The following is a 24698-nucleotide window of genomic DNA, read 5'->3' on the forward strand; positions in this document are numbered from 1 at the left end:
AGAGACCTTTCCAAATGCAGGAACTGGAAATAGCTTTGCCCCAAAAGATCTCCTTTTGGCCAATCCAAGAAGCCTCCCGGACGCTGACACCAGGAAGTAACAAGTCAAATCCTGTCTGTCCTCAGATGAGTCCTGCTATGAAAAGCCCTTCAGAGACCTCCAGGGCCACAGCGGCCCCACCCACCACTGGATTTGGGGGCCAGCCTCGGGAACTGTGGTTTTCTGCAGCCCACAGTGTGTTCTCAGAGAACCCTAGAGACACCCTGGGGACCCTCAGCGGCCCTGGAAGTGTCCCCACCATCCAGAGACTCACAGAACAAGCCCTTGTCCTTTTAAAGCTGAAGGGGAAGCCCTATGTGCCTGCAAAAAGCATTTTAGGTCACCCTTCACACCCACCAGGTGCCCCTCCATCCATGGAGCAGGCCGTTTACTTCCAAAACTACTGCTGGGAATGCAAGATCACCTGCAGAGATTCCAGCCTCTGAGACAGGCGGTGGACCACACACATCCGTGGTGGCCGGTGGAGTGGGCTTGGCCATCCAGGGGCAGGGCTGCCTATGTCCCCACCATCATGATCAGTTTCAGCCCAGTCGTGGCCTTGAGGAAACTTGGGCAATATTACAAATTTCCAAGATAAGCCAGAAGCGAGGCTTCTCGTTGTAAACGCTCCTGATATGAAAATGTTGGCCGACAAATCAAAAAGGCGTAAAACACAATGCAAGCCAAACAGCACACATCAGGGGACTGAGTTTGCAAGCCCCTAACATAACCATGCCCCCGTCTTCCAACAGCGACCGGAGGGCACAGCCCACCTCGGGAGGCCAGAACCTCATTCCCAACCTATTCATTTAGAAATGAGACCGCAGAGCTCACATCACATTCTTTCAAGCAACGGTGTTTTCTAGAGTGGAATTTTGGAAACATAGTCATTTGGAGCTCAAGTCTGGCAGTCAGGTAGAGGTGACCAAGCCCAAGGAGGTGACCAAGCCCAGAAAGGCTGGACTTTGAGGTAACAAGTCCGGTTTTCTCACGAGGTGCCCAAGATGAAGGCCATGAGCCTGGCTGTGAATGTGAACCTGTTCTGTTTGTACACCAGCACCTTTGCTTTTCAGCCAGTTTACACTCGAATGTATAGATGGTTCCTGATGCCTTCGGGTTTGCTCCTGAGCTTCCAGGATTGGAGAAGTGAAGGAATGTCCCAGGTTCTGTGTCACACTCGATTCTGGGGCACGGGCATCTGTGTGGGCCCACCTGTGGTTCCTCCCCTTGGTAGTCGGGCCCACTTCTGCATCCGTGCCCTTGCTGTGAGATGTTCAGACGGGGCCTCTGCACTGCTGGCAAGTAGCCGAGTCCCCAGGTCCAGCTCCAGCCCTGCCCTCCACTGCCTCCTGCTCTGGGTCCCACTTTGCCTGGGGCACTTATTAAAAATCAGATTGTTGGGTCCTCCTCCAGAACAGCTGCTTCAAGCACCGGGGGAACCTTATGCTCAAGTTTGCGGGCTGAGAGAGGCATGGGCTGGGTCGGAAGCACCCGGGAGCCACCTTCCCTTTAATAACAACTTTCCACAGAACTGACATGGTACAAAGTCTACCCTTTTAAAGTTTGCAATTGAAAGGTTTTTAGTTTGTTCACAAGTTGGTCACCAATATCCTGGGGGTGTTTAAAAACTACTGTCAGGGCCTCCCCCGCAGATGCTGCACGGGAACCAGGAGTCTTGGGTACTTTGCTTATCTTTTCATAGAACCCTCAGGAGGCTCTGCTATGGGACCATGGTCACGAGCTCTCCACAGTGATGGGGGCTGGGGGGTGATTTTGCCTCCAGGGCACATTCTGCCTTACCTGCAGACTTTTTTGGTTGTCACAACTGAGGGGAGCTACTGGCATCTAGTGGGTAGGGGCTGGGCTGCTGGCCAACATCCTGCAGTGCACAGGATGCCCCCACGGCAGACAGTGATCCAGCCCCAATGTCCGGTGCCCAAGTTGGGAAAAACTGGACCTGTAGGAACCTCTAGTCCCTCCCAGCCTAACATGACTCCCTGGGACCTCCAGACCCAGCCCACAGGGCTCCCAGAAACAGAAATGGGCTTCACTTCCAACAGAGCAGCAGAGCAGGGACATTTCTCAAACAGGCCTGAGGTCCCATCTCTAACAAGCTCCAGATGCTGCTGCAGGTCTGGGGACCACAGTGAGCAGCAAGGGTGTGGGTCACCTACAGGCCACCCAGGGCCTGCCCAAGGTCAAGTCCCCATTGTCTTCTGGAATGCAAATTCTAGACAGTGCACCGTCTCCTGTGGTTCCAAAAATGTACAGCTGCCCCAGGAATCAGCTCGCTGGAAGAGCCCAAGCACACGCACCCCACACGGCTGATAACTCGCCTCTGCAAAGCATTTTCCTACCACGTGAAGAGGGGATGTGCCAGTTTCCTGAGAACTTTCTTCCATCCAAATAATGGCGAAGCTGCAGTGAAGATTCAGGAAGCCTGAGATACCCCTTCTTCGCCTCCACATATGCACCCCCAAGGGAGCCGTGCCCTCTGGACTCCGAGGCCTTTGGATGGTGGTTTTCAAGGGGAGGACACACTTCCGAGATGTAAGCAACAGCGACCAGTCTTCAATGACAACCAGAGTGTAAACAGTTGTCCCAGGTGGGCTGCGTCAAGAGCCTGTCCCCGTTGCAGCAGGGTGGAGACAAAGCTGGCAGTGACATCCTTGTCAGGAAGCACAGCCCCATCCCTGGGAGCAAGAGCGGACTGTAGTGCTGAGTGCTGAGACGCCTCAGCAGGTGACTTTCCGAAACAGAAGAAACTCTCCAACCCAACCCCATCCAGGGGCTTAGTTGCCAACTGAGGTGGGGCTGGGTGCTTGGCAGGCTCTCCAGGATCAGGGAGTGAGGTCTGCTGGTAAGACCGGTGGGGGCCCTGGCCTTCCTCTTCCCCCAAATCCGGCCATCACAAGGGGTGCAAGGCCGAGGCTGTCTTCTCCCAAAGCTGCCCAGGGACCTCCCACCCGTGTGGGCAGCCCAGAGTGGGGCATCTGGCTTCTCCCTTGGGGCTCGAGTAGGTGCCTGTGCCAGCCCAGCTCGGAAGCAGGTCGGATTCAGTCTGTTACCCCTGGGTGGTCTGTCTCCCTAGTGACCAATGGTTTGAGCACTGGTTGGACCTGCCCTGCCCTGGTCCTGTCTCTAGCCCTCACTGGCTCTGCATCCAAGCCTGCTGACTATAGAGCTGTGACCTGCAACTTCCCAGGGGACGGCCCTGCCCCACCTAGCATGTTTGCTGGAGGTTGGGCTTGGAGGGTCCAGCCCACAGCCAGCCACTGGGGCCTGAGACAGGAAAAAAGGTCCTTGTGAAACCCAGGCAGACCGGAAGGCAGTTGTTAGCCCTGGAGGTCGGGATCCATCCAGCCAGGCAGGGGGAAGGGTGGGCAGACGGAGGCTGGGATTCTGGAACACAGCCAGAAAACTAACTTCATGGGAAAAGCCTCGGGTGGGCAGGAAGATTCCAGAGTATGTTGTGGTTGAAAAGACAGCGACAGACAGGAGCAGTGTGGAGCCAGGCAGGACTGGGGGGAGCCCTCAGTTCTGGGCTCCATCGGCACCCTCCCCCTACACCGAGCCAGCTGGCAGCAAAGCTTAGGATACAAGGCAAGACCACAGAGCCTGGTGGTGGTTTGGAAACTCTTTCTTCTCCTTTGTTGAAAGGGGGAAAGGAAATGGGTATGGGGTACCCCGGGGCTCTGGGGAGGCATGCAGACAGCCCCAGCAGGCAGGAGCTGGGGGATGGGTGGAAGAGTCCTGGAGTTTCCACAATCCTTTTCTCTGCAGGGAACAGCAAGGCTGGCTGCTGAGGGGGGGAAGAGAGGGATGGGCAAGGGAAGGCCGTGGGGGGAGGGGGGGCGGGCAAGGGACTGGGGGGTTCACTCTAACATGCAAAATCCAGCTGCCCCATAACTAGGTTGCTTTTTGAAGAGTGACACACGTATAAATACACAGACACAGCTACACGCACACATGCGGAGAAGGCTCTGCATTCCCAAGGGTGGGGATCTAGACCTGCCGGCCCCAGGAGCTCCAAGGCAGGAGCCAGCCGAGTCTCCGCAGCCCACTGGGGTGGGGTGAGTCCTCTGGGGCAGACTGCTTGGTCTCTGAAGTTCTGTCCACCAGCACCCAATGACTGAACCAAACCCATGCAAGCCGGGTGCCGCGCCTGCGCTTCTGTGTATGCGCACGCAGGCAGCCTGTGTGCTGGCACGAGGGGCCCGTCTCTCCCCTCCAGGGATCCAGGGAATGGGGGTGCAGACAGAGGAGGGTGAAGGGGCCCACAGAGACGTCCTCTCCCCCACCCCACGGGGTCCTGGCCTCCGGGAGGGGGGAGGGGCCTCCCTTATCTCTCGGCCTCCATGGCAGGGTGGGCCCTTGGTTCTGAGGCAGCCTGTTGGGGGGCCAGGGGTGGCCAGTCTGACGCCGGTGAAGGGGGTGCCGGAGTCCACAGGGGCGCTGCTGCGGCTGGTGATACTGTGGCCCACCTGGGGGGGAGGCCACCATGGGCCAGCTGGGCGCTGCAAAGCTGCCAGTGGCGGCGTGGGGGAAGTGCGGTGGGGGCGACGTGGCCGTGGTGGCCATTGGGCTGCCGCTGCCACCACCGTGAAAACTCTCCGAGGCCTTGAGACGGGAGAACATGGTGAGGGCGTCGGGGAAGTTGGGGGGCGTGGCGGGGGTGTTGGCAGGAGTGCACATCTGTGGGGGTGAGAGCAGAGAGGAAGGGGTGAGCACCCTTTCTGGAGGCCCCCAGCCTCCATTGGCTCCGAGTTGGAGGAACATGCCCCCCCGAGAGGAGCACTGGGCCCCCTCCCATGGATGTATCAGGCCCCCCACATGGTCCACCAGCCAGGGGCTCACGGAAGGAAGGTGGGATTCTGAGATAGGCAGGCCCACCAATGAGGTCCCATCCCAGTAATCCTTCAACGGCCGAGAGCCACGGCAGCTTGAAGCAGGGGACCCTGTAGAGCTGCCCCTGAGGCTGCAGGGGACACTTACCATCTGGTGGTGGTGGTGGCTGTAGGGGATGTTGGTCTCCTGGAAAAAGGCGCTGAGGGCCGTCTGTGGAAGAAAAGCCCAAGCTGACCCTCAGCACCCTGCCTGACCCTGCCGCCGCCCTCTTTCCTAGGCTCTCTGAGACTCGGTGTGGCCCTAGGCCGGGACCAAGTGGAGGAGCGAGTTGAAGCAGCCTGTTCTGTCACAAGCCCCTCAGCATCGCCCGAGGAGGCACCTTGGGCCTCCGGGCACATCTGGTGGGGGGTGAGGATCCTCACAACACTGCCTGCTACCTGGACACCAGGGCCTCCACTTCGCATATACCTGTGTCATCACTGTGACCTGGGGAGCACACAGCACCCTCGCCCGTCTCCGGAAAGGCCTCCAGCAGACCTCAGGCCCAACCGTCACCAACTCCACGAGTGGTAAGTCCCTACTCTTCTCCGAGCCTCAGTTTCCTTGTCTCTGAGCCAGGGATAGGGAAGGCTCCAGATGTCGTCAGTGACCCGCCAGCCCCCTCCGTGGCTGACCCAGGGACTGTGTCCTGGTCTGGGCCTCTTTCTCCGTCTGCACCATAAAGGAACTGAACTTGGTGGCTTCCAGGTTCCCCTCCCTCACAGCAGGGACCTCCACAGATCCACGTTCCAGCTGGGAGAACTGGAATTAAGCAGGATGGTCTGGGTTTTGTACTCGCTGCCCTGCTCACCTGAGCCTCCGGCGGAATGTTCTCAAGGTGGCAGAACAGGAGGATGGCAGAGGGGTCTGCACCCAGAACTGTGAGGAAAGGGGAACGAGAGCGAGGAAAGGGGGACGAGAGCTGGCCTGGATCAGACCAGCTCATCTGAAGGTCCTGGGGGATAGGGGCGAGGGAGCTCCAGGATGGCCTCTGGGACCCCCCAGGGAGGTGCTGGCATTTGGTATGTCCTGGCTCAACCCCTGCAGGAGAGTGTCAAAGAAAATAAGGGAACCAGCTGCTCTTGCGAAAGTGCTGGGTGAGAGAACCCATCTAGTGTGTGAAGGGTCTACCAGGCCCTGCCAAGTCCCAGGCTCAGATCTGAGCAGCCCCTGCCACTCTGCCCACCGTCACCACCCCCGCAGCCTGGCCCTCCACTGCCCTGCAATGTGCAATTCCCTCCCTGTGCCTAAGTACCCAGAAACCCAGCCTGGCTCCCAGGGCTGCCCTGGGGGTTTTGCAATTTTCTTAAAGTAAAATCAAATTATTCTTTCTGGGTTTTCCTGAACACACCCTACCCCAGTGTCCCCAAACAGGGATGTGGGAGATGGGGGCCTGGTCTCTAAGCACATTCTTGTGACCCCCACCCACACTCCTGGAACCCCAGGGACACACCCAAACCATTCCTGTCCCAACAGCAGCTCTAAAGGTCTGGAGTGTGAGGATTCCAGGGAGAAACATCTGCCCTACCCCTTAAAGCTGACAGAGGTCCCCCTCCCCCTGCAGCCTCTGTCCCCATTAATACCTGAATCACAGAGACTATGATCCAAAAAGAGGCCTCCGGCTGGCTGTCACCCTTAGCCAGTATGCTGGGAGGGAACAGGGGGACATTAGCCATAAGGACCCCCTCACTCGCTCCCACATAGAGACCCAAGATTTAGGGGTTCATGACCCGTTTCACCTTAAGTGAATTTCCCTAGTATCTATACCCCCATTTTACAGATGGCGAAACTGAGACTCAGGGAGCCCGGGGCACAGGGCTCCTACCCCTGGGGGCCATTAGAGCCCCCCAGTCTGCAAGCTGTTCCTGCCCCTGCTGGGATCAGAGTCCTTCCCCAGGCATGTCAATCCTCAAAGCTACATTTCCAATTTCTGTGATCTAGTAACACCAACCTGCACTGAGTGACTGCCCAGCTGGAGCCAGGCTACGTGGGCTGGGCAGAGAGTGCCTGCCCACCAGACACCTGCCTGCCCAGCCCCAGGGAGGGAGGGAGCAATGTATGCAGATGTGGAACTCAAGCAAACTGCCATGAATGTGGTTTTGCAAGTTTTGCCACATCCAGCCCCAGAGACAAATGGGCTGATTAGGGAGCTTCCTGCAGGGCGGGGCTGCCAGCCCTGGGATGGGAGAGCATTCACCTCTTAGAGGTCAACTCACACCCTGCAAGGCACAGAGGAAGAAACTGAGGCCCGAGGAGGGAAGGGACCTGCCCAGAGAGAGAGCAGCCTCCCATGTCCTGGTGTGAAGACCACACAGCACATCTCTGGTAGAAAGGAGGTGAGCAAGGATCCTCTGGGGGGATAGGCCACCTGCAGGTGGGAATTCCCATCCCTTCCAACCCTCAGGAAGCTCCCCTGGCTCCTGGTCCCTCCTGAAGGCCCAGAGCAGGAAACCAGGCTCTAGGGCCCCTGCTGAGCAAAGACACTACAACTGGCTGGAGCTGTGACCTTACTTACACCTGTGAGGAACGGAGCTCAAGGGGCTCTGGCCTCATGGCTAGATACCACCTTGGGTTATTTCTGGGGCGGCTGAGTTAGGGAAGGCCAGGTGGCCTCTTGGCAGCACAAGCCGTGGGCATGAGTGCTCCATGTGTCAGGGAGGCCTGGGGGTGGGGGCCCGAGTGAGACAGCCCCACCTCCTGCCCAGCTGGCTGAAAACCACTCAACTGGCACACCAAGCCTGCAACAAGCAGGTAGATTCCCCTGCCAGCAAAGAGGGGGTCCCCAACACAACACCGTACACTCGGGTGTACACGCGTGGGCACCACCTGCAAAACGGCGACGTTTATGTACACAGAGCACACACCCCGCACCCGCGCCCCAGGTGGACTGCGTGTTTACGCACGCCAAGATGCCCGCACGCAGCGTGGCGCGTGCGTAAATACAAATGCATTTGTACGTGGACACAGACGCCGCGGGCTGCCCACCGGGCACCCACACGAACGGGACAGCTCCGCCCGCGGGCTCCAGGGCTCTCCCGTCCCAACCCCGCGGCTCCAGAGGGAGAGGGACAGCGCGTGCCCAGCTCGGAGCAGGCCTGGGGCGTCCTCCTTCCGGCCGCCGGACTGTCCGTCAGGGCCACGGTGCCGCCCCGCCCTGGCCGCTGCCCGAACAAAAGTGGGGCCCCCCGCATCCCCCCTGCCCCGGGACTTGGGGGCGGGGATTCGGGGTCCGGCGGGGGCGGGCCACCCCTCCCACTCACCCCACGCGGGCGGCGTTTCCGGGGGCCGCGTAGACGCGGCCGCGCCGACGGGCCTGACCCGCACGCCGCGTGTGCGCGCAGGAGTCGGGTCCCCGGCGCGCGACCGCCGGCCGCCCGGCCCGGCCCCGGTGGAGCGCGCACCCGCACGTGTCCACACCTCACACGCCCTGTGATACGCGCTGCCACGCGGGACGGGGCCCCCATCCCCAGTCCCTGGCCGCGCACCTCGAACTGCCAGTGGGCCGCCTGCAGTAGCTGCTTCGCCTGGTCGGCAGCGCAGCCCGCCGTCAGCACGAACTGGTTGATCATGACCTGGTGCTTGAGCTCATCCATGTTCACGGACATGGCGCCCCCGCGCTGCCCGCTCCGGCCTTCTGCCGCCGCGCTCTCCTCCGCTTCACGCGTCCACCATTAGCGAGCCGGCTCCGGCTAATACAAATATTTACTGTGCGGCTCTGACTCACTGAGCCTCGCCTCGCTCCGGGGCCGCGGGGGGCATGCTGGGAGATGTAGTCCGCGCCCGCCCGCGCTCCAACGGGGGCTGCGGGCCGAGCTGTCGCCTTCTGGGCACCTTGTGTGCAGAAGCGGGCCTTGACGAGAGCTGGGCACCCGCGCCCCTGCCCTGGTACTGACGGGGGTCAGCAGGCGGAGGCCACAGGGATCTTTGTAAAGACCCTGGACCCCGATGTGGTTGGCATCCTTCTGTTGAGTGGGCGCACCCTTGGGGAGCGAGGCCCTAGCAATTTTGGTACAAGTCGGCAGGACGAGGCCGCAAGGCCCCGAAGATCTGGTACACAGTGGGTGCCTATATTCGTTCAGTGAATGAAGGGATCTCCTTTTTAGGGCTCTGCTCAAAGTCACCGCCTCCAGGAAGCCTTCCGAGTCTCCCCAATGTCCCGAGCGCATCGCGCACTTGGGAAGCGGGTCCCTCTCCGGGCTGGAGTTCGGCAAGGTACACAGTAGGCACGAGTAACGTCTGGAGTTAGGGATGGCGCCTGGGACAGGCAGGCGAGGTCGCCAGCCTCTGGTGCCTCGGGGTTCCCTCCCCGTGGTGCTGCACCTTCCCACGCAAAATCTCGTGCACTTTGCCGGAAATCTCGGTCTTAAGCGAGCTGGCGCCAGGACCGCGCGGAGCCAGTTCCGGAAAGGCCCCGAACTTCTATTCCCAGAATGCCCCAGTTTATTTGCATCGTTCCGTCGAAAGTGACGTCAAGTGAGTGAGGCCGCGCCTCAGCCAATGGACGGCCGCGGGGTGTTAGGACCTGGCCATATAAGGTAAACAAAGCTGGCCACCCAATGAGGTGGCGGTGGGGGCGGGCGCTGGGTCGGGACGGACGGGGGCGTGTCACGTGGCGGGCGGGCGGGGGCGGTGCTGGAGAGCGCGGGGGTGGGACATTGCGGGCTGTGTTTACAACTCCGCACGCACCTCTTCCGTTTGACGTCCACGGTCTAGTGTGTGGAGCCCCGTTGGGCTCCGAAGTGGAATCCCGCCGGGGAGTTGGGGAGAAGCTCTGGGCCGAGGTTTGACTGGGTCACCTCCGCGCTAAATGACCTTGTCCCGGTTCCTCTCTCTGGGCTGGGCACCAGTTTCATTTATTGAGCAAATATGTATTGGGCCCTTACTCTGTACCTGGCCCGCTACAGCAGAGAGGAAATCCGAGGCGGGTGGGCGGCTGGGGGCGTGTGTCAAAATCCCAAGGACTGATGTAGAATTGTAAGTATGGAAAGTGCCCTCAGGAAGCATACACAAGCCTTCCAGCTGGTGGGTTAAAGGCCCTTGAGGGGTTTTTATTTTGCTTTGTTTTATTGGGGAATAGTGTGTTTCTCCAGGGCCCATCAGCTCCAAGTCTGTTGTCTTTCAATCTAGTTGGGGAGGGTGCAGCTCAGCTCTAAGTCCAGTCTCTGTTATCAATCTCTAGTCGCAGGGGGCGCAGCCCACCATCCCCTGCGGGAATTGAACCTGCAACCTTGTTGTTAAGAGCTCCCATTCTAACCTACTGCCACCTGGCCACCACCTCCCCTCTCACCCCCTGGGGGGTGGGTGGCGGACTGCAGTGTCTCTGGTCCCGCTCCCCACATAAGTATGCAGGACATGGCTAGGCCAAAAAGGAACACCCACGGAGCCATAGGTAGGGGAGTCATACCACCAGTCTCACTGGAGGCTGGAGTCACTCAACCCGCAACCCGCCATCCGCCCTTCTGCCTGCCAACCGCAAAACTCCACTCTCAACTCGCCAACCCGCGCAGCCCCGGCAGTTATATCAGGGGCTAATTGGCTAACTGGTAACAGGTGACGGCCATCTAGCCACAGCTGACAGCCATCCACTACCCGAGCCAGCACCTTTCCACGTGAGGCCGAGAGCCTGGAAACTGCTCTCTGGGACTCTGTCCCCACACCCCCACACCCCCATTGAGGGGTTTTTAACAGGTCTGATCCATTAGTTATCTCCATTAGGATCACTGGCCCTGCAGTGCGGGAACCAGATGGTGGCAGGGGTGGGGGTGGGGGGGAATCCAGTCGGTTCAGATGATGTTCTGGGTGAGTCTGGTTCCAGAGGAGTCTGCCCCTGCCCAGCGCCTTGACCGCAGAATTGGATTGAATGGAGTGGGTTCTTGCAGTACTCTCTAGGGAGCTTTCTCTGGATCCTTCGGGAGGATGGGGAACATGTGAACAGGGCCTGAAAGGTCCCTGGGTTGTGAGGGGTAGCGGGAGGTTGGAACACCGGCATAGGTCAGGGAGGGAATGGAAGATACCAGCTGAAGTTGGGAGCTTGGCCCACTGGCAGAAAGAGGACTCAGTGTCCTCTTCCAGCCTGGCTGAAGTCACCTGTCCACTTGGGAAATAAGGTTTTTGCCTTGTGGGGATCACTCAGTGTCATGCAGGGGACCCTGCTCGCTGCGCCATGTGTCATGCGGGGCGGCCTGCTGGGGATCCTGCCGACTACGCCAAGTGTCACACAGGGCAGCCTGCAGGGTCTCTGGTCCCGCTCCCCACACAAGAACACAGGATATGGCTAGGCCAAAAAGGAACACCCACGGAGCCATAGGTAGGGGAGTCACACCACTATACTCTCGCTGGCGGCTGGGTTGGAGAAACAGGAAACAGGAGCAACACAATTCTCAAACCTCACTGCGCCGCTTGCAGGCTCAGCCACCATCTTCTTGCTAGCTCCCCCTTTTTCTGCTAGCGTAGCCACAGCAGTTATATTAGTGGCCAATTGCTCACTGGTTACAGCTGACGGCCAACTAGCCACAGCTGATGGCCATTTGATCACAGTCGACGGCCATTTAGTACCTGAGCCAGCACCTTTCTATGTGAGGCCGAGAGCCTGGAAACTGCTTTTTGGGGCTCTGTCCCCACACTCAGTCTCCACCATTTTTTGCAAACCCTGCTGGTGCCAAGGAGATCTCCACTCTCATTAAGAATGTCCCTTTGCCTTTGCAAAGTATCATAAGCACAAATGAATGTGGGCAGAGCTGCTCAGCACAGGGTAGGCAGCTGTGAATATGGTTACTGTTACCACTGGGACAGCAACAGGGCAGGGTGGGAGGTGAGCCAGAGAGACCTGCATGTCAGTATTCACAGCCATTTAACGACTCTGGTGTTGGGCAAGGTACTCCCACTCTGAGCTTCAGTTTCCTCATTTATAAAACCGAAGGTGGGAGCAAGGAGCTCTCCCAAGACTGCTAGGGAAGCATAATGCCAGTGAGGTGCTCAGCATGGGCGTGGCATTCAGTGCACCATTTCTAGCACTCACCTCTTTACCCCTGTCTGCACCACTCTAGGGAGCCCAAGCTCCATTTTACAGATAAGAAAACTGAGGCTGGAATTCAGGCCTCCTTACACTTTTGCCAGTGTAGAAGAACAGGCACCCAGTGGGCCAGCATGGTGTGTTTCTGGCAAGGGAGGGTGGATGCTGGCAAAACCCACTGGGGGCTTTCTTTGCTGAGGGAGGCAGGAAGTACCCTCCTCCCTCCCCCACCCTCATCCAGGCACCACTCAGTTACCTGCTCAGGCTTGCCCAGCCCAGACAGCATTTCCAGACCAGGCCAGCCCTGGTGTGGCAGGTGGGACTGGCAGGAGCAAAGGTCATCCCTCTAGCCCCCATGGCCCCCCAGCCGGATTGTTTTCCCAGGAACAGCAGGGAAGGAAAAAACAACCTTGTTTTTAGCCAGGATCAGCATGGCTAGAGAGTGGACTTTGGATTTCTTAGCAGGCTCAGATGGGGCCTGACAGCTGGGGCTAGTAGATGGGGGAGGGGAGAATAAAAAGCATTTCAGACAATGCCCTTATCTTAACCTGAGGTCCAGGGAGGTTGAGAGCCTTGTCAGAGTTGGTATAGCCAGTCCATGGAGGCTCAGGGCCCTGGCCTTCTCAGCATCCCCTGGCGTCCTCCCCACCTCCATTCTTTCAATCACTCCACAGATGTGTGTTATCAGACATACACTGGATGCATGGCTCTGAGAACACAAGAAGGAATAGGTGAGGATCCTGAGCCCTCAAGACGCTGGAAAAGAAGTGTAGACTTGAGAGACGCAGACCAGGAGGCTGTGAACTCTGTCTAGAGTCTTTTTTTATGTTTCAAATGACCAGTGGTGGCTGACTGAGGGGGCTTTGAGGTCTGGTCACTGCCTGGCTCCTGATCTCTGTTCCCATACTCTTCCCCTTACTTGATTCTAGCCACACTGGCCTTTGAGCTCCTGGGTCATACTCAGCTCTGCTGCCTGTTCCCCTTGCCTGGAACTTGGCCTACCCCCTCACAGTTTGCCTGGTTGGCTTTTACTTGTATTTCAAGCCCTGGCTTAAATGTCATCTCAGAGAGGCTTTTCCTGACCCCTCTATCAATAGTAGGTCTCTCCTATTATCTCATTGCATCTCAACCCATTCCCCCATAGCACCCACCACATTTTGTATTTATACACTTTTTAACTTTTTTAGTGTCTGTTTCCTCACTAACCTGCAGGCTCTATATCTGGCAGTTCCACTATTTGATCCCTATTGGCTGGCTCTTTGCCCAGCTCGTTGCCTGTCGCATAGTAGCTGCATGATAAATATTTGTTGAATAAATAAATGAATCAGTCAAGATGTTGATAGTAGAACTAGTACCAAATCAGAAAGGGCTTGTCTCCCAGCAGGGCATGAGTAAGCACAGAAAAATACACGGCAAATCCAAAGCTCTACTAAGAGGACTGTTTAATTAATTAAACATGCAGCCCATGGAAAAGGCTGTCCTAGCCCAAGATCCATACGGAGGACATGCTCTTAGGGTTACTTTTCAGTGGGAACATCAGGGTCTTCAGTACTCTCCCTCCTTCCCCCTAAAGAGAAAGGCTGGTAAATTGAATGCAGTATTGGTATATCTATGTGTGTGTGTGTGTGTGTGTGTGTGTGTGTGTGTGTGTATGTGTGTGTGGAGAGAGAGAGCCAGAAAAAGTATACACATTTAAGAAAGGAAAAAACTATTAAAATTGTAATACTCAATATATACTGATAACAAAAGATGAATACAAGTCACGTTGACTTCTTGTATTTTGAAGGGGAAAAAAAAATTACAAGAGGTGCTCAAAGTGGTTACCATCAGCATCCAGACATTTGTGATTACGGCGAACTACTGCATGAGTAATGTTGACCAAAGTGTCCACTTGTATACATTTTTAGCACCCCTGGGTATATACAAGTGTTATGTAATTCAACAGAAAGAAATTTAAAGTAAGAGAAGATCACACGGAGGGGAGTGTCTTTAGGACCATCTGGGGGCAAGAGGTGTAAAATATGGCACATTGGAGCACTCCTGTCTCTGGGGTGGGCAGAGGAGCACTGTGATAAAAGGAGAGGCTTGGTTCGAATTCCAGCTTTACCACTTAATTACTATACAATCTGAGTGGGGTACTTAAGCTCTCTCAGCCTGACTTTCCTCTTCTGTATGTTGGGAATGAAAGTAGAATTGACATCAGAGAATTAAATGAGAATATGTGCAAAGCCCTCAATATGATGCCTGGCACATAGTAGGTGCTCAGTAAATAGGGATCTTGGTTGTGGAGCAGAGAGATTTAATCAGACTCTTACAAGACATGGCCTCTCCCTCATAATCCTACAGGTCCCGCACTTCCTTTATTAGTTTTGGCTTCCTGGTTCCCTGACAACAGAAAGTTGTATTCTGGATTCTGGCCTCTACAAAGGTATAGGACTCATTTTAATGTGGATGTAGTGAATTTGCCATTTAAGATTCTTAGCTAGCCCTGCCCTCCCTGGTTGCTTTCTTGACACAGCAGGCTCCACTCGGGAAGTCACTTTCTTTAGGAACCCCAGTTTCTCAACTGAAAACAGATCCTCATGTGGCCTGCTTACAGAGTTTTGTGAAAGTCAAAAGCCAGGAAAAGTTCATTGCAACTTGAGAGGCTTTAATCCTGACCTTACATTCTTTGTGCCTCAGTTTCCCTATCAATAAAATGGGGAGAGGTCTACTGCCTCTGTGGCGGGCTGTAAAATTATGTCTTCAAAGTAATTGTTCTGGACGTGGAGCCGGAGAGATTCCCTGAATTCTGGAAAAAGCTGAATAAAGCAAGCGCTTTGCTTCCCCTGTGAGCACTGCTCCAGGTAAGCTTGGGTTCCACCCCAGCTCTTTTCAGGTGTCAGGTAAACGTGTGCCCTCTGCTGGCCAGGGCAGGAGATAAAGCCTGGGAAGTGGGGACAACCCTGGTGGCTCAGGGAAATATTTCAGAGTGGGTAAATGGAAGTGGGTAAATAGAAGGGTCTATATATGAACAGATTATTAGATGCTAAAGAATTGCGATGTTGCTGCTGTGCTTGGAATGCAGAGGAAAGGACGATTTGCTTTGCGGTTGATGGTTCCTCCCCTCTGGATTCAGGTCCATTTGGTTTGTCCTGGAGCTCTTGTCAACAACTTCAGAGGATCCGGACGAGGAGCCTGCTGGGAAATGTAGTTCCTAAGCGGACTTCCAGTGCCGCAGCCGGCGCCCTCGGCGGCGAGGGGACTTCGTTTCCCGACATGCCTCGGACTCGTGGGGGGGAGGGCCGCCGTGGCGTCGGCCCCGGGCCTAACCGGAGGTGGGGGCTTGGAGGCCAAGGCTTCCGAAGCCGTGGGCAAACGTCCGTGTGGCCTGGTCCTGGCCATGTCCCCGTGAGGACGCCGCTGTCGCCGCCCGCGTCCCATCCCGGCCCGTCGCGCACCATGGGCTCCATCCTGAGCCGCCGCATCGCGGGCGTGGAGGACATCGACATTCAGGCGAACTCGGCCTATCGCTACCCCCCGAAGTCCGGTGAGAGGCCGGCCGCGACCCCGGGGGCAGACGGCGAGGCGCGTGCTTGGCGGCGGGTAGGGCGGGCAAGGCCCTCCCGCCCGGGGGCCTCCGCGCAGGAGTGGGTGGGGGGCTCTGTTTGGCCCGCGTCCCCCACCGCGGTCTCACTGTCCGGAGCTCCGCGCGCCCTCAACCTGGACCCCGGGGCATGCGTGGGACCCTGGGGTGACGGTCTCATCCAGGCTGGGTGACCTTGGGTCAGTCACTTCTCCCCTGAGCGCCTCAGCTTCCTCGTCTGCACACTGGGGAGACCCTCGAGAAACTCCTAGGGCCGGGGTGAAGTGCCAGGAACTTCGCTGGCGAGGAGTTCGTACAGTGCCCGGCGCTTCGCTTGTGCTTACAAAGTGGTCATTGTCATAAGGATTGACATCACACCATCGTTGGTTTTAGCTTTCTTTGGTGATTTGGTGTGAAGACCCAGACAATGGTTCTGGACAGTCCATCCTGTCTGCTCAGAGTCTTAGCTCTCCTGTAACCTCCTGGCGCGTGTGGATGGTGGATGGAGTGGGGCTGGGCCCTAGGGGATGATTGTAGTTGATGGGGGAGAGGCTGGGAGTCCTTCCTGGAGAACAGGAGAATGGCTGGAGGGAACTACCTGGTTCTCTGGTCTCCTTTTTTTTGTGGTGGAGAGACCTGAGCCACCAGGGAGGAAGTGACTTTCTCACGGTGTCAGAGCTGGATGGAAGCACATCTGGGACCAGGACCAGGGGTCTGACTCCCAGAGTAGTTCCCACTCTTTTCTGCCTCTAATGATAGTCTGGCTTGACTGTAGCTCCAGCTCCTCACTCTCCATGTGGTCATTGGCCATGGAAGGAAGAGAAGAAAGAGGACAGGGAGTGTGGACAGCATGGGGGTTTTCAGATTGGGTCCTCTGATCCCGGCTTCTGAAGCATCTGATCCAATGTGGTCTTCTAGGCCTTGCGGTTGGCCTGTGGACATCCAGCCGGACCAGGTTTCCTCTGAGCGTGGCTCAGGACCACTTGCTCCCACCAGTGGGGAAGCTTGTGAAACATGCATTTCCCAAGTCCCGCCTCAGACTTGCTGGGGGCCTAGAAATCTGCATTTAAAACCCATTCCCCTGGTGAGTCTGATGTCCACTCAAGTTGAGAACTGCTCTGCCCTGATTTTAGAAGATGAAAGAAGGGAAGTGCCTGGGGCTACTGGAAATAAAGGGGGTGGAGCTGCTTGTAGAGCAGCCGGAAGGGGATGAAGTCAGAACTGGGCAGAAGGCCCTGTTGCCTACTAGTCGTGGAGATCTCCATGCCTACTTGTGCCTCAGGCGCAAGAGCAGGGCAGCGCATCATGATGAGGGGACTCCCTGGGGGCCTGGGGGCTGACTTCCCCAGATCTGATGGAGCAGTTGTTATGAAGTCAGCCTCTTCCATCGCTGATGTTCTTCCTGCTTATCTTTAGCTCAGTGACCTTGGCAAGTTGCTTAGTCCCCTGGGTTGCATTTTCCTCATCTGTAAAATAAGTTGATCCTTGTTCAGTGCTCAGAACAGTGCCTGGCACCTAAGAGTAAAGTATTAACAAAGTATGAGCTGCTATCATGACTTAAGAAGGAAATGGGGTGACCAGCTCAGATCCTAAGAACAGTTAGCACTGGTGTGGCAGAGATGTCAAAGAGTTAATGTGGCATCTCCTGTCACCTGGCACCAGAGCACTTGATGTCCCTTTGCTTGGGCCTTTGAGCAAAACCGCAAATACAAGGCATTTACAGCGCTGCTTTTGGATTCCGAGGGGCAGACCTTGCTAACCAGTGAGGACTCTTTCCCACAGAGACTGGACTTGGTTTCAGAATCCACCACCAACGCCCCAGTCAGCCACGACTAATCAATTGGGGCTGACATCCAGGTGCCACCTTGGCTTTACTGCAGTGTTTTGGGCCTGGTCAGTCCAAAGGCTGTCCTTTCTGTTTCCTCGTCCCTCAGGTCGCCTTGTTCAGGGAGGGTCAGTTGGAGACAGAAGGGACATTAGGAGTTTTTAAAAATTAGATTGTTTGTCTTCCCCAATGGTAGACTGGGGACCACAGAGGGGGAGTGGGTTTGAAGTGACTTTAGGGGGTACTCCCATGGACCATTCAAATGCTTTTATGAGAAAGTTATCTTTTCAGGTCTCTGTCAATTGTGTTGATTATATCAAGGAGAAAGAATCCTTGGGTGCTAATATTTTTTTAACACCTAACCCTGTCCAATGTCTACCCCAGCTTTGAGATCTAATTAGCACCGTGTAAGTTTAAGGTATATAGTGTAACGATTTGATACATATAGATATTGGGAAGTGATAAGTGATATCCACAATAAGGTTAGTTAACACATCCATAACCTCACAGTTACTTTGTGTGCCTGTATTGAGAACTTTTAAGACCTCTTGTCCAATTTTCTTTTGCTTATGGGACTTTCAGCATGTCCTGCAACAGTACCTAGCTCGAATTTAATATTAATAGCATTTGCTTTGTTTTTATTGTATTTATTTTACTTTTTAACTTTATTGAGGTATAATTTGTGTACCATACAACTGATCCGTTGTAAACATACGATTTGGTGATTTTTTAGTAAATTTTTAAAATTGTGCAACCACCACCACAATCCGTTTTAGACATTTCCATCACCCCCCCAGTTTCTTCGTGTCTATTTGCAGTCAGTCTCTGCCCCTACCCCGTCACTAATCTGCCTCCTGTCTTTAAAATTTGATCTTTCTGAACATTTCACATAAATGAAATCATACAACATGTAGTCTTTTTTTGTGTCTGGCTTCTGTCACTTAGCATAATTTTTTTGAGCTTCATCCATATTGTAGTGTATGTGTATTTTATTGTATGGATATAGTACGTTTTACCTATTCACCAGGTAATGAACATTTGGGTTATTTCCACTTTTTGGCTATTAATGAATAAAGCTGCTATGAACATTCGTGAATGTTTGTATGGCCTTGTTCCTTTCTCTTTGGTAGTTTACCTAGGAATGAGCTTGCTAGGTCATAGGTAACTCTATGTTTATCCTTTTGAGGAACTGCCAGACTGTTTTCCATAGTGTCTGCTCCATTTTACATTTTCTCCCACCAGTAGTGTATGAAGGTTCCAGTTTATCCACATCCTTGCCAACACTTGTTATTGTCTGTCTTTTTAATTATAGCAATCGTAGTAGGTGTGAAGTGGTGTCATTGTGGCTTCGATTTACATTTACCTGATGACTGATGATGTTGAACATCTTCTGTGTGTGTTTGTGTGTGTGTGTGTGTGTGTGTGAGAGAGAGAGAGAGAGAGAGAGAGAGAGAGAGAGAGAGAGAGACAGAAAAAGAGAGAGAGAAATGTCTGTTTTGTCTTTTCAGTTTTTTAAAATTGTGTTGTTTGTTTTCTTACTGAGTTGTGACATTTCTTTATGTATTCTAGATACAATGATACAATTCCTTTATCAGCTCTGGGATTTGCAAATATTTTCTCCCAGGGTATGGCTTGTTTTTTTGTTTTTTTTGTCCCCCCCCATTTTCTTAATGGTGTCTTTTGAGGAGTAAAAGTTTTAAATCTTGGTCAAGTTCAATTTATCAATTTTTTTAAAAGGTTAATGTTTTTGCAGTTATATTTAAGAGATCTTTGCCTAGCCCAAGATCACAAAGATTTTCTCCTTTTTTTTTCCTTAGAAGTTTTATAGTTTTAGCTCATACATTTAGGTATGTGATCCATTTGAAGTTATTTTTTTCATGTATGGTTGAGGTAGAGATCTAAGGTCATTGTTTTGCGTGTGGATATTCAGTTATTTCAGCATTCTTTGTTGAAAAGGCCGTTCTTTTCCTATCAAATTGCCTTTGCACCTTTGTCAAAAATCAGTTGACCATAAATGTGAGAATTTATTTCTGCACTTCCCTGCCCCTCACACAGCTGGCTGGTCCCCAGCCAAGGGTCAAAGCAGGTGGAAGAGAGCCTGGAGAACTGTCGGTACCTGCACAGGGTACCTGGCCATGGGCAGCTGCTGTCACACTTATTTCTCCTACTGCTATTGTTACTGCTAATTGTGTGTCTCAGAGGAATGCCTCCTGCCCTGCCATGGAGTTTAAGGGAAGTCATACTGGGACAGGTCACCTCAGACAAGCGCCAGAAGGAGGGACAATCAGCCCTGTGACCCACCAGCCCCAGAACAGCGGGGGATACGCCCCAGACCTAAACCTTTTGTGTACCAGGTGTGTGTACTTTCAGAGCATTTCACCTCTGTTATCTTATTGGAGCTTTTCCATGTCCCTGTGATACCAGACTTTTGTCCTCTTTGGCAGAGGAACTAGAAATCAGATTGAGCCCTTCGTTGCACAGCACCTGGGCCTGGCACACACAGGCATTTAATAAATGCTTGTGCAGCGTTATGACAGAAAGTGACGCCAATCTCCCCAGTGTGCGTGCTGCTCAGACTGGGCTGCATCTTACCCCGTGGGGTGTTCCGCGAGGACTGAAGAGTCCTGGGTGTCTCCCGTGGGATGGAGGGGCCCCAGGTGGGTGAGAGGAGACTTGCGGTGTGTGCTTTTGTGTTGAGGGCGGTCTAGAAACAACTGCTTGAGAATGCTGCCTGCGACCACAGTCCACGCTGGCGTTGGGTTTGCCCTTTCCAGAGGAGCACCTGAAGGAGAGCTGAGGCAGGTGTAGAGCAGAGAGGACGTTCCGTGTCACCACGGGTGTCCTCTGTCACGGGGGCATTCTGGGTCTGTGGACCGTCACTGTCCCGAGGGAGTGAGCTTCCACTCTGAGACGTTTGTGTCGTGGGTGGGGCTCCACACGCACACGGGGTTTCCTCCCCGCACAAAGACCTGCAACCATCATGAGGAGAATCGTGAGCAGATGTCCCCCAAGTGTCACCTGTGCCGTTCACACGAGAACTAATTCTGCACTCCTGCTTGTGTCAGCTTTGTTTGGAGTTTATTGTTCTAAGACTTGTATAAATAAGCTGCATTTTCTGGGTTTCCGTTGCTATATTTTAGCTAAAAACAGCAACAAAAAACTTTTAAGTTGGCCATGGGGGCTAGTTTCCCTAAAGAAGAAGGAGGGGGCGGCCGGTTAGCTCAGTTGGTTAGAGCACCGTGCTCTTAACAACAAGGTTGCCGGTTCGATCCCCACATGGGCCACTGTGAGCTGCGCCCTCCACAGGTAGCTTGAAACAACTACTTGACTTGGAGCTGATGGATCCTGGAAAAACACACAATAAATAAAAGTTGAAAAATAAATGAATAAATGTTCTTTAAAAAAAAAAGAAGGAGAAGAAGAAGAAAGTGGTGTGGGTTTAGCAGCATGCCGTTGGCACTTGGGCCCTTTGGCCTTGGGGCTGAGATTTGTGGAGTCTTGACGTTGGGGTGTCACCTGCCCTCCCTCAGAGTTTTGAGAGAGCCCTGGAGCTTTGCGTGTTTGTCTCTGAGATCCCCCATCCCTCACTCAGTTCCGTGCATGTGTCAGGGGACCTTCCATAGTTTCTCTGGGAATTGTTGAAAAACTGTCGCCTCCCGTTGACTAGAATAACCTGGCTGTGTATCAGCTCTTGCCAGCCGTGCCCTCCCTGGGCTTTGTTGAACTTTCTCATTGATCCCGCCGTGTTGCATGCTGAAACCTAACAACGCCCTTTCTTGGCCCTTTCAAACGGTGCTCCCCGCAGACCCGCACAGCCTGGCATCGCAGTTGGCCTGAGCTGGTGCAGGTCTGGCCGGGTGGCCAGGGGGCCTTTGAGCCCATGCCGTGAAGGTGGCTGCTGCCATCCCATCATTGGCTGTGACTGAGGGCTTGGCTACCCAGGAGGAAAGGTGTGTATTTGCGTGCGTGCGTGCGTGCTCCTCACAGGTGGGGGCCTTGGCTGTGTTTACAACACACCCTCCCACAAACATGGTGGGTGTGGACGAGGAGCACGAGAGTCGGAGTCCTGAGCCAGGCCTCCGCGACTCACCGGGTTAACCTCTGGTTCCCTAGGCCTCTTGTAGTTCCTACTCTGCGACTGCGTGTGAGGCGACAGTTTGGGACCATGCCCTGGTGCCGTGTTTTCCTGTGGGCCTGGACGTTTCCTGGAGGACATCTGCGCTTCCTGGACGACCTCACTGACACTTCCCAAACCCAATGCTGCCCAGGCCGGACATTCGCGGGGGGGCGTGTTCCACTTGGCATTTCCCATGTGCGTTTCCGGGCATGTCGTGCTGCCTCATGTTTCTGTGTTGTCCCGTAAAATAATAGCGGATGGTGTCACATACACCAACCCTCCAGCACCTACTCAAGGGCTCAGTAACTAACTGTAGAATCGTTCAGTTCTGCCAACTGCCTCTACCTGGCTTCTCAGAGCTGCAGGAACCGGGCTCAGCCCTGCCTGTGCCACCAGGACAGGATCGGAGGAGGGGTGAGGCCCAGTCCCTCCGCCGTTTGCAGAAAAGCCGACATCGAGGAACAGCGTGGGCAAGTGGCCACTTGCTGTCTATCGAGAAATAGCATGGCTTGCTTTCTCAGAGCTAAGTGAGAGGCTGGAGGCCTCAGAAATGACCCTGACATTGGACCGTCTGTCCACTTCTGTGTCTGTAAGGCCTGAGGCTGGTTACAAAGAACACTGTTTTCTCAGGCCTTGCATCCTGTTGGCTTGGGCCCTGCCCCTGGGTCCTGGGCACTCCTGGGCCGACCTCCCAGGGTGGGCGTGCTGGCTCCCTCCCATCCGCCCTGGTGTCCTCTCTCCTGATATCTGGAGCTTTCTACAATCTAGATATCCTCCATGGATCTCACGGTCACTGTGATGTCCCTGAGTGACCAGACTCCCTGGGGAGCTTTTGGGGGCATGGAAAGGACTTGTACTCAGGTCAGTGTTTTATAAAATGTGTGTGTCATTTTCATTGATGGCTTACTCTATTCCTTCTATGAATAATAATGGAAATGAATTTAACTTAGGCCTGTATATTAGATAATGCCAGTTTCTAGAGTCTTTTCAATTGAAGATTTGTGTCTGGCTTTAGTTAAACACTAAAGCATGCCACGTGGATGTAGTAGTTTTGAAGTAAAATGTCTCAAAACAAACAAAGTGTGTATATACACATGTATTTAAAATCAAAGTGTAACACATAGAAAATGTACGAAGCGTAAGCATGCAGCTTGGTGAATGATGAGGAAGTGAATGTGCTGAAGAAATAGAAGAGTAGCAGCCCCCTGAAGCCCCTGCCCAATGTCCTTCCTCCCTGAGAAACCCCCTCCAGACCCCACTGGAGGTGAGTGGTGCCTGTCTTTGAACTTGATGTAAGTGGAAGCAGACACTCTTTCCCTCCACATTTAGTGATGAGGGACCTGGCACAGTCCGTGGAGCAGTAGCTGGTTTCCTTCCTTTGCCACGTGACGCTCCAGTGTCTGTTGATGCCCCTGTGTGTTCCTTTGTTCACATGGAGGGGCGTTGGAGGCATTTCCGGTTTGGGTCTTAGGCAAATGCTGCCATTGACACTTGTGACTGGCTTTGGTGTCTGTGAGTCCCATTTCTTTGGGTTTGGTTTTTTTTTTTCTTCAGGTTTGTTAATTGTGGTGAAATACATATAACGTAATTACTACCTTAACCATTTTTAAGTGCACAGCTCAGTGGTGTCACATTCAGTGTTGTGCAGCCATCACCACCATCAGCCCCAGGACTCTCTTCATCTTGTGAAACTGAAACTCTGTCCCCGTTAAACACTAACTCTCCGTTGCCCCCGCCCCAGTCCCTGGAAGCTCCACAGTCCTTTCCGACTCTGTGATTTTGACTCCGCTAAGTTACTCGCCTCTGGGTTCCTTTTCTTACCTAGGAGTGGGTGGTGGGGCCCCAGCAGGTTTTAGAGTTTTGTGGAGCAGTTGAACCAATTTGCTCCCGCACCGCGGAGTGTGAAGAGTTCTGTTTGCTCTGCATTCTCATCAACTGGCTAGTGTCAGGAGTGTGTATTTTGTTGCCTTTTTTTTCGTTTTAGCGAAGGATAGCTCGTTGTAGTTGTCATTTACTTTCCCCGATGACCAAAGGGGTTGGGCACCGTGTTGGATGTGGATTGCCATTCATCTCTCCTCCACCTTTTGTGAGGGCACTGGTGCCATCTTTGGCATATTTTTAATATTGGGTTGTCTCTTTTTTCTCCCTGATTTACAAGAGTTCTTTCTTAAGTGCTTTTTATTACATTTTGAATTCTTTGGAAATTGGCTATTGCTGTGGCATTTAGCTTAGGCAAGAAATGGAATGCATTGGAAGGCTGGGGGCATGGTTCTCTGGACCCCGAGGGAGGGGAAACCGAGAAGGGGAGCTGTCGGAATGCAGAGCCCCTGCTCCGCTCTGACGTCAGCCTGATGCTGCTGTGAGCTGTGTGAGCCAGCTGCTGCCCACCAGGGCCCTCAAGGACCAACTGGGGTGGTGATCCCCAGCCCATCTCCACGGGTGAGAGAATCTGGTTATTGGCCCAGCACGGTCAGGTGTCCACCTTGGCCAGCCAGCTGTGTCCAGGGGGTGGGAACTGTGTGCTTTGATGGTGGCAGGGGCCCACCCCGTGCGGTGGTGGAGGTTGTTTTCAGAAAAAGGGTATAAACTGGGGAGGACCCCTCCCGCCCCCTGTGGGGACAGAGTCCCAGAGAGCAGTTTCCAGGCTATCGGCCTCACAGCCTCGCGTGGAAAGGTGCTGACTCAGTTATTAGATGGCCGTCAGCTGTAACCAGTTAGCCATTGGCCACTAATATAACTGCTGTGGCTAAGCTGGCAAAGGGGTTGTTGGTTGGTTGGCAGAGAAGCGGATGGCAGATTGCGGCTCCTGCTTCCCGTGTCCCCACCCGGCCGCCAGTGAGACTATAGTGGTATGATTCCCCTATCTATGGCCCCATGGGTGTTCCTTTTTGACCTCACCATGTCCTGCGTTCTTGTGCGGGGAGCAGGAGCTGAGACCCTGCATGACACCCCACCACCACCACCAAGAAAAAGGCAGCTACAACAATATTTGGGAAACCCAGTGAACCAGAATCTTTGCTTAGTCTTCCCTCCTTGCTGGGGGCTGAGAGCTTTTAAGATGGCCCCACTGTAGTAAATAGGCCGTTCACCCTGGAGGGAGGCTGGGAAACAAACGTTTATCAGGTGTCTTTTCATCAGTGCAAGGCTCCTTTGCATAATTGGCTCCTTTTATCCTTAGGTCTTCCTGAGCTTCCCCTCATCTCCAGTCTGCAGCCAGTGTACTTCACTGAGGCCTCCCATGTTACAGATGAGA

General features: G+C 54.2%; 2 protein-coding genes across 6 annotated transcripts in view; one reads left to right on the plus strand and one right to left on the minus strand.

The window, feature by feature from the left end:
- Positions 1-4250: 4250 nt before the first annotated feature.
- UBALD1 (UBA like domain containing 1) lies at positions 4251-9232 on the minus strand. The gene is given in 4 exon segments (XM_033101052.1): positions 4251-4494; positions 4497-4734; positions 5035-5097; positions 8412-9232. Coding segments are annotated over 4 exon segments (534 nt in total). The 5' UTR covers positions 8532-9232; the 3' UTR covers positions 4251-4381.
- A 5972-nt stretch (positions 9233-15204) lies between these two features.
- Positions 15205-24698, plus strand: part of MGRN1 (mahogunin ring finger 1) — a 47477-nt gene continuing 37983 nt past the window's right edge. For 4 of the 5 annotated variants that reach the window (XM_033101936.1, XM_033101933.1, XM_033101937.1 and 1 more), the window contains exon 1: positions 15208-15467. In XM_033101936.1, coding sequence (XP_032957827.1) covers positions 15380-15467 — 88 coding nt within the window. In that variant the 5' untranslated portion in view covers positions 15208-15379. Of the gene's footprint in view, positions 15468-24698 lie in introns of all 5 variants that reach the window. The other variant, XM_033101938.1, reaches the window with a different exon arrangement.

Source organism: Rhinolophus ferrumequinum (assembly GCF_004115265.2).
Source record: "Rhinolophus ferrumequinum isolate MPI-CBG mRhiFer1 chromosome 15 unlocalized genomic scaffold, mRhiFer1_v1.p scaffold_54_arrow_ctg1_1, whole genome shotgun sequence".
In the NCBI taxonomy this organism is placed as follows: Eukaryota; Metazoa; Chordata; class Mammalia; order Chiroptera; family Rhinolophidae; genus Rhinolophus; species Rhinolophus ferrumequinum.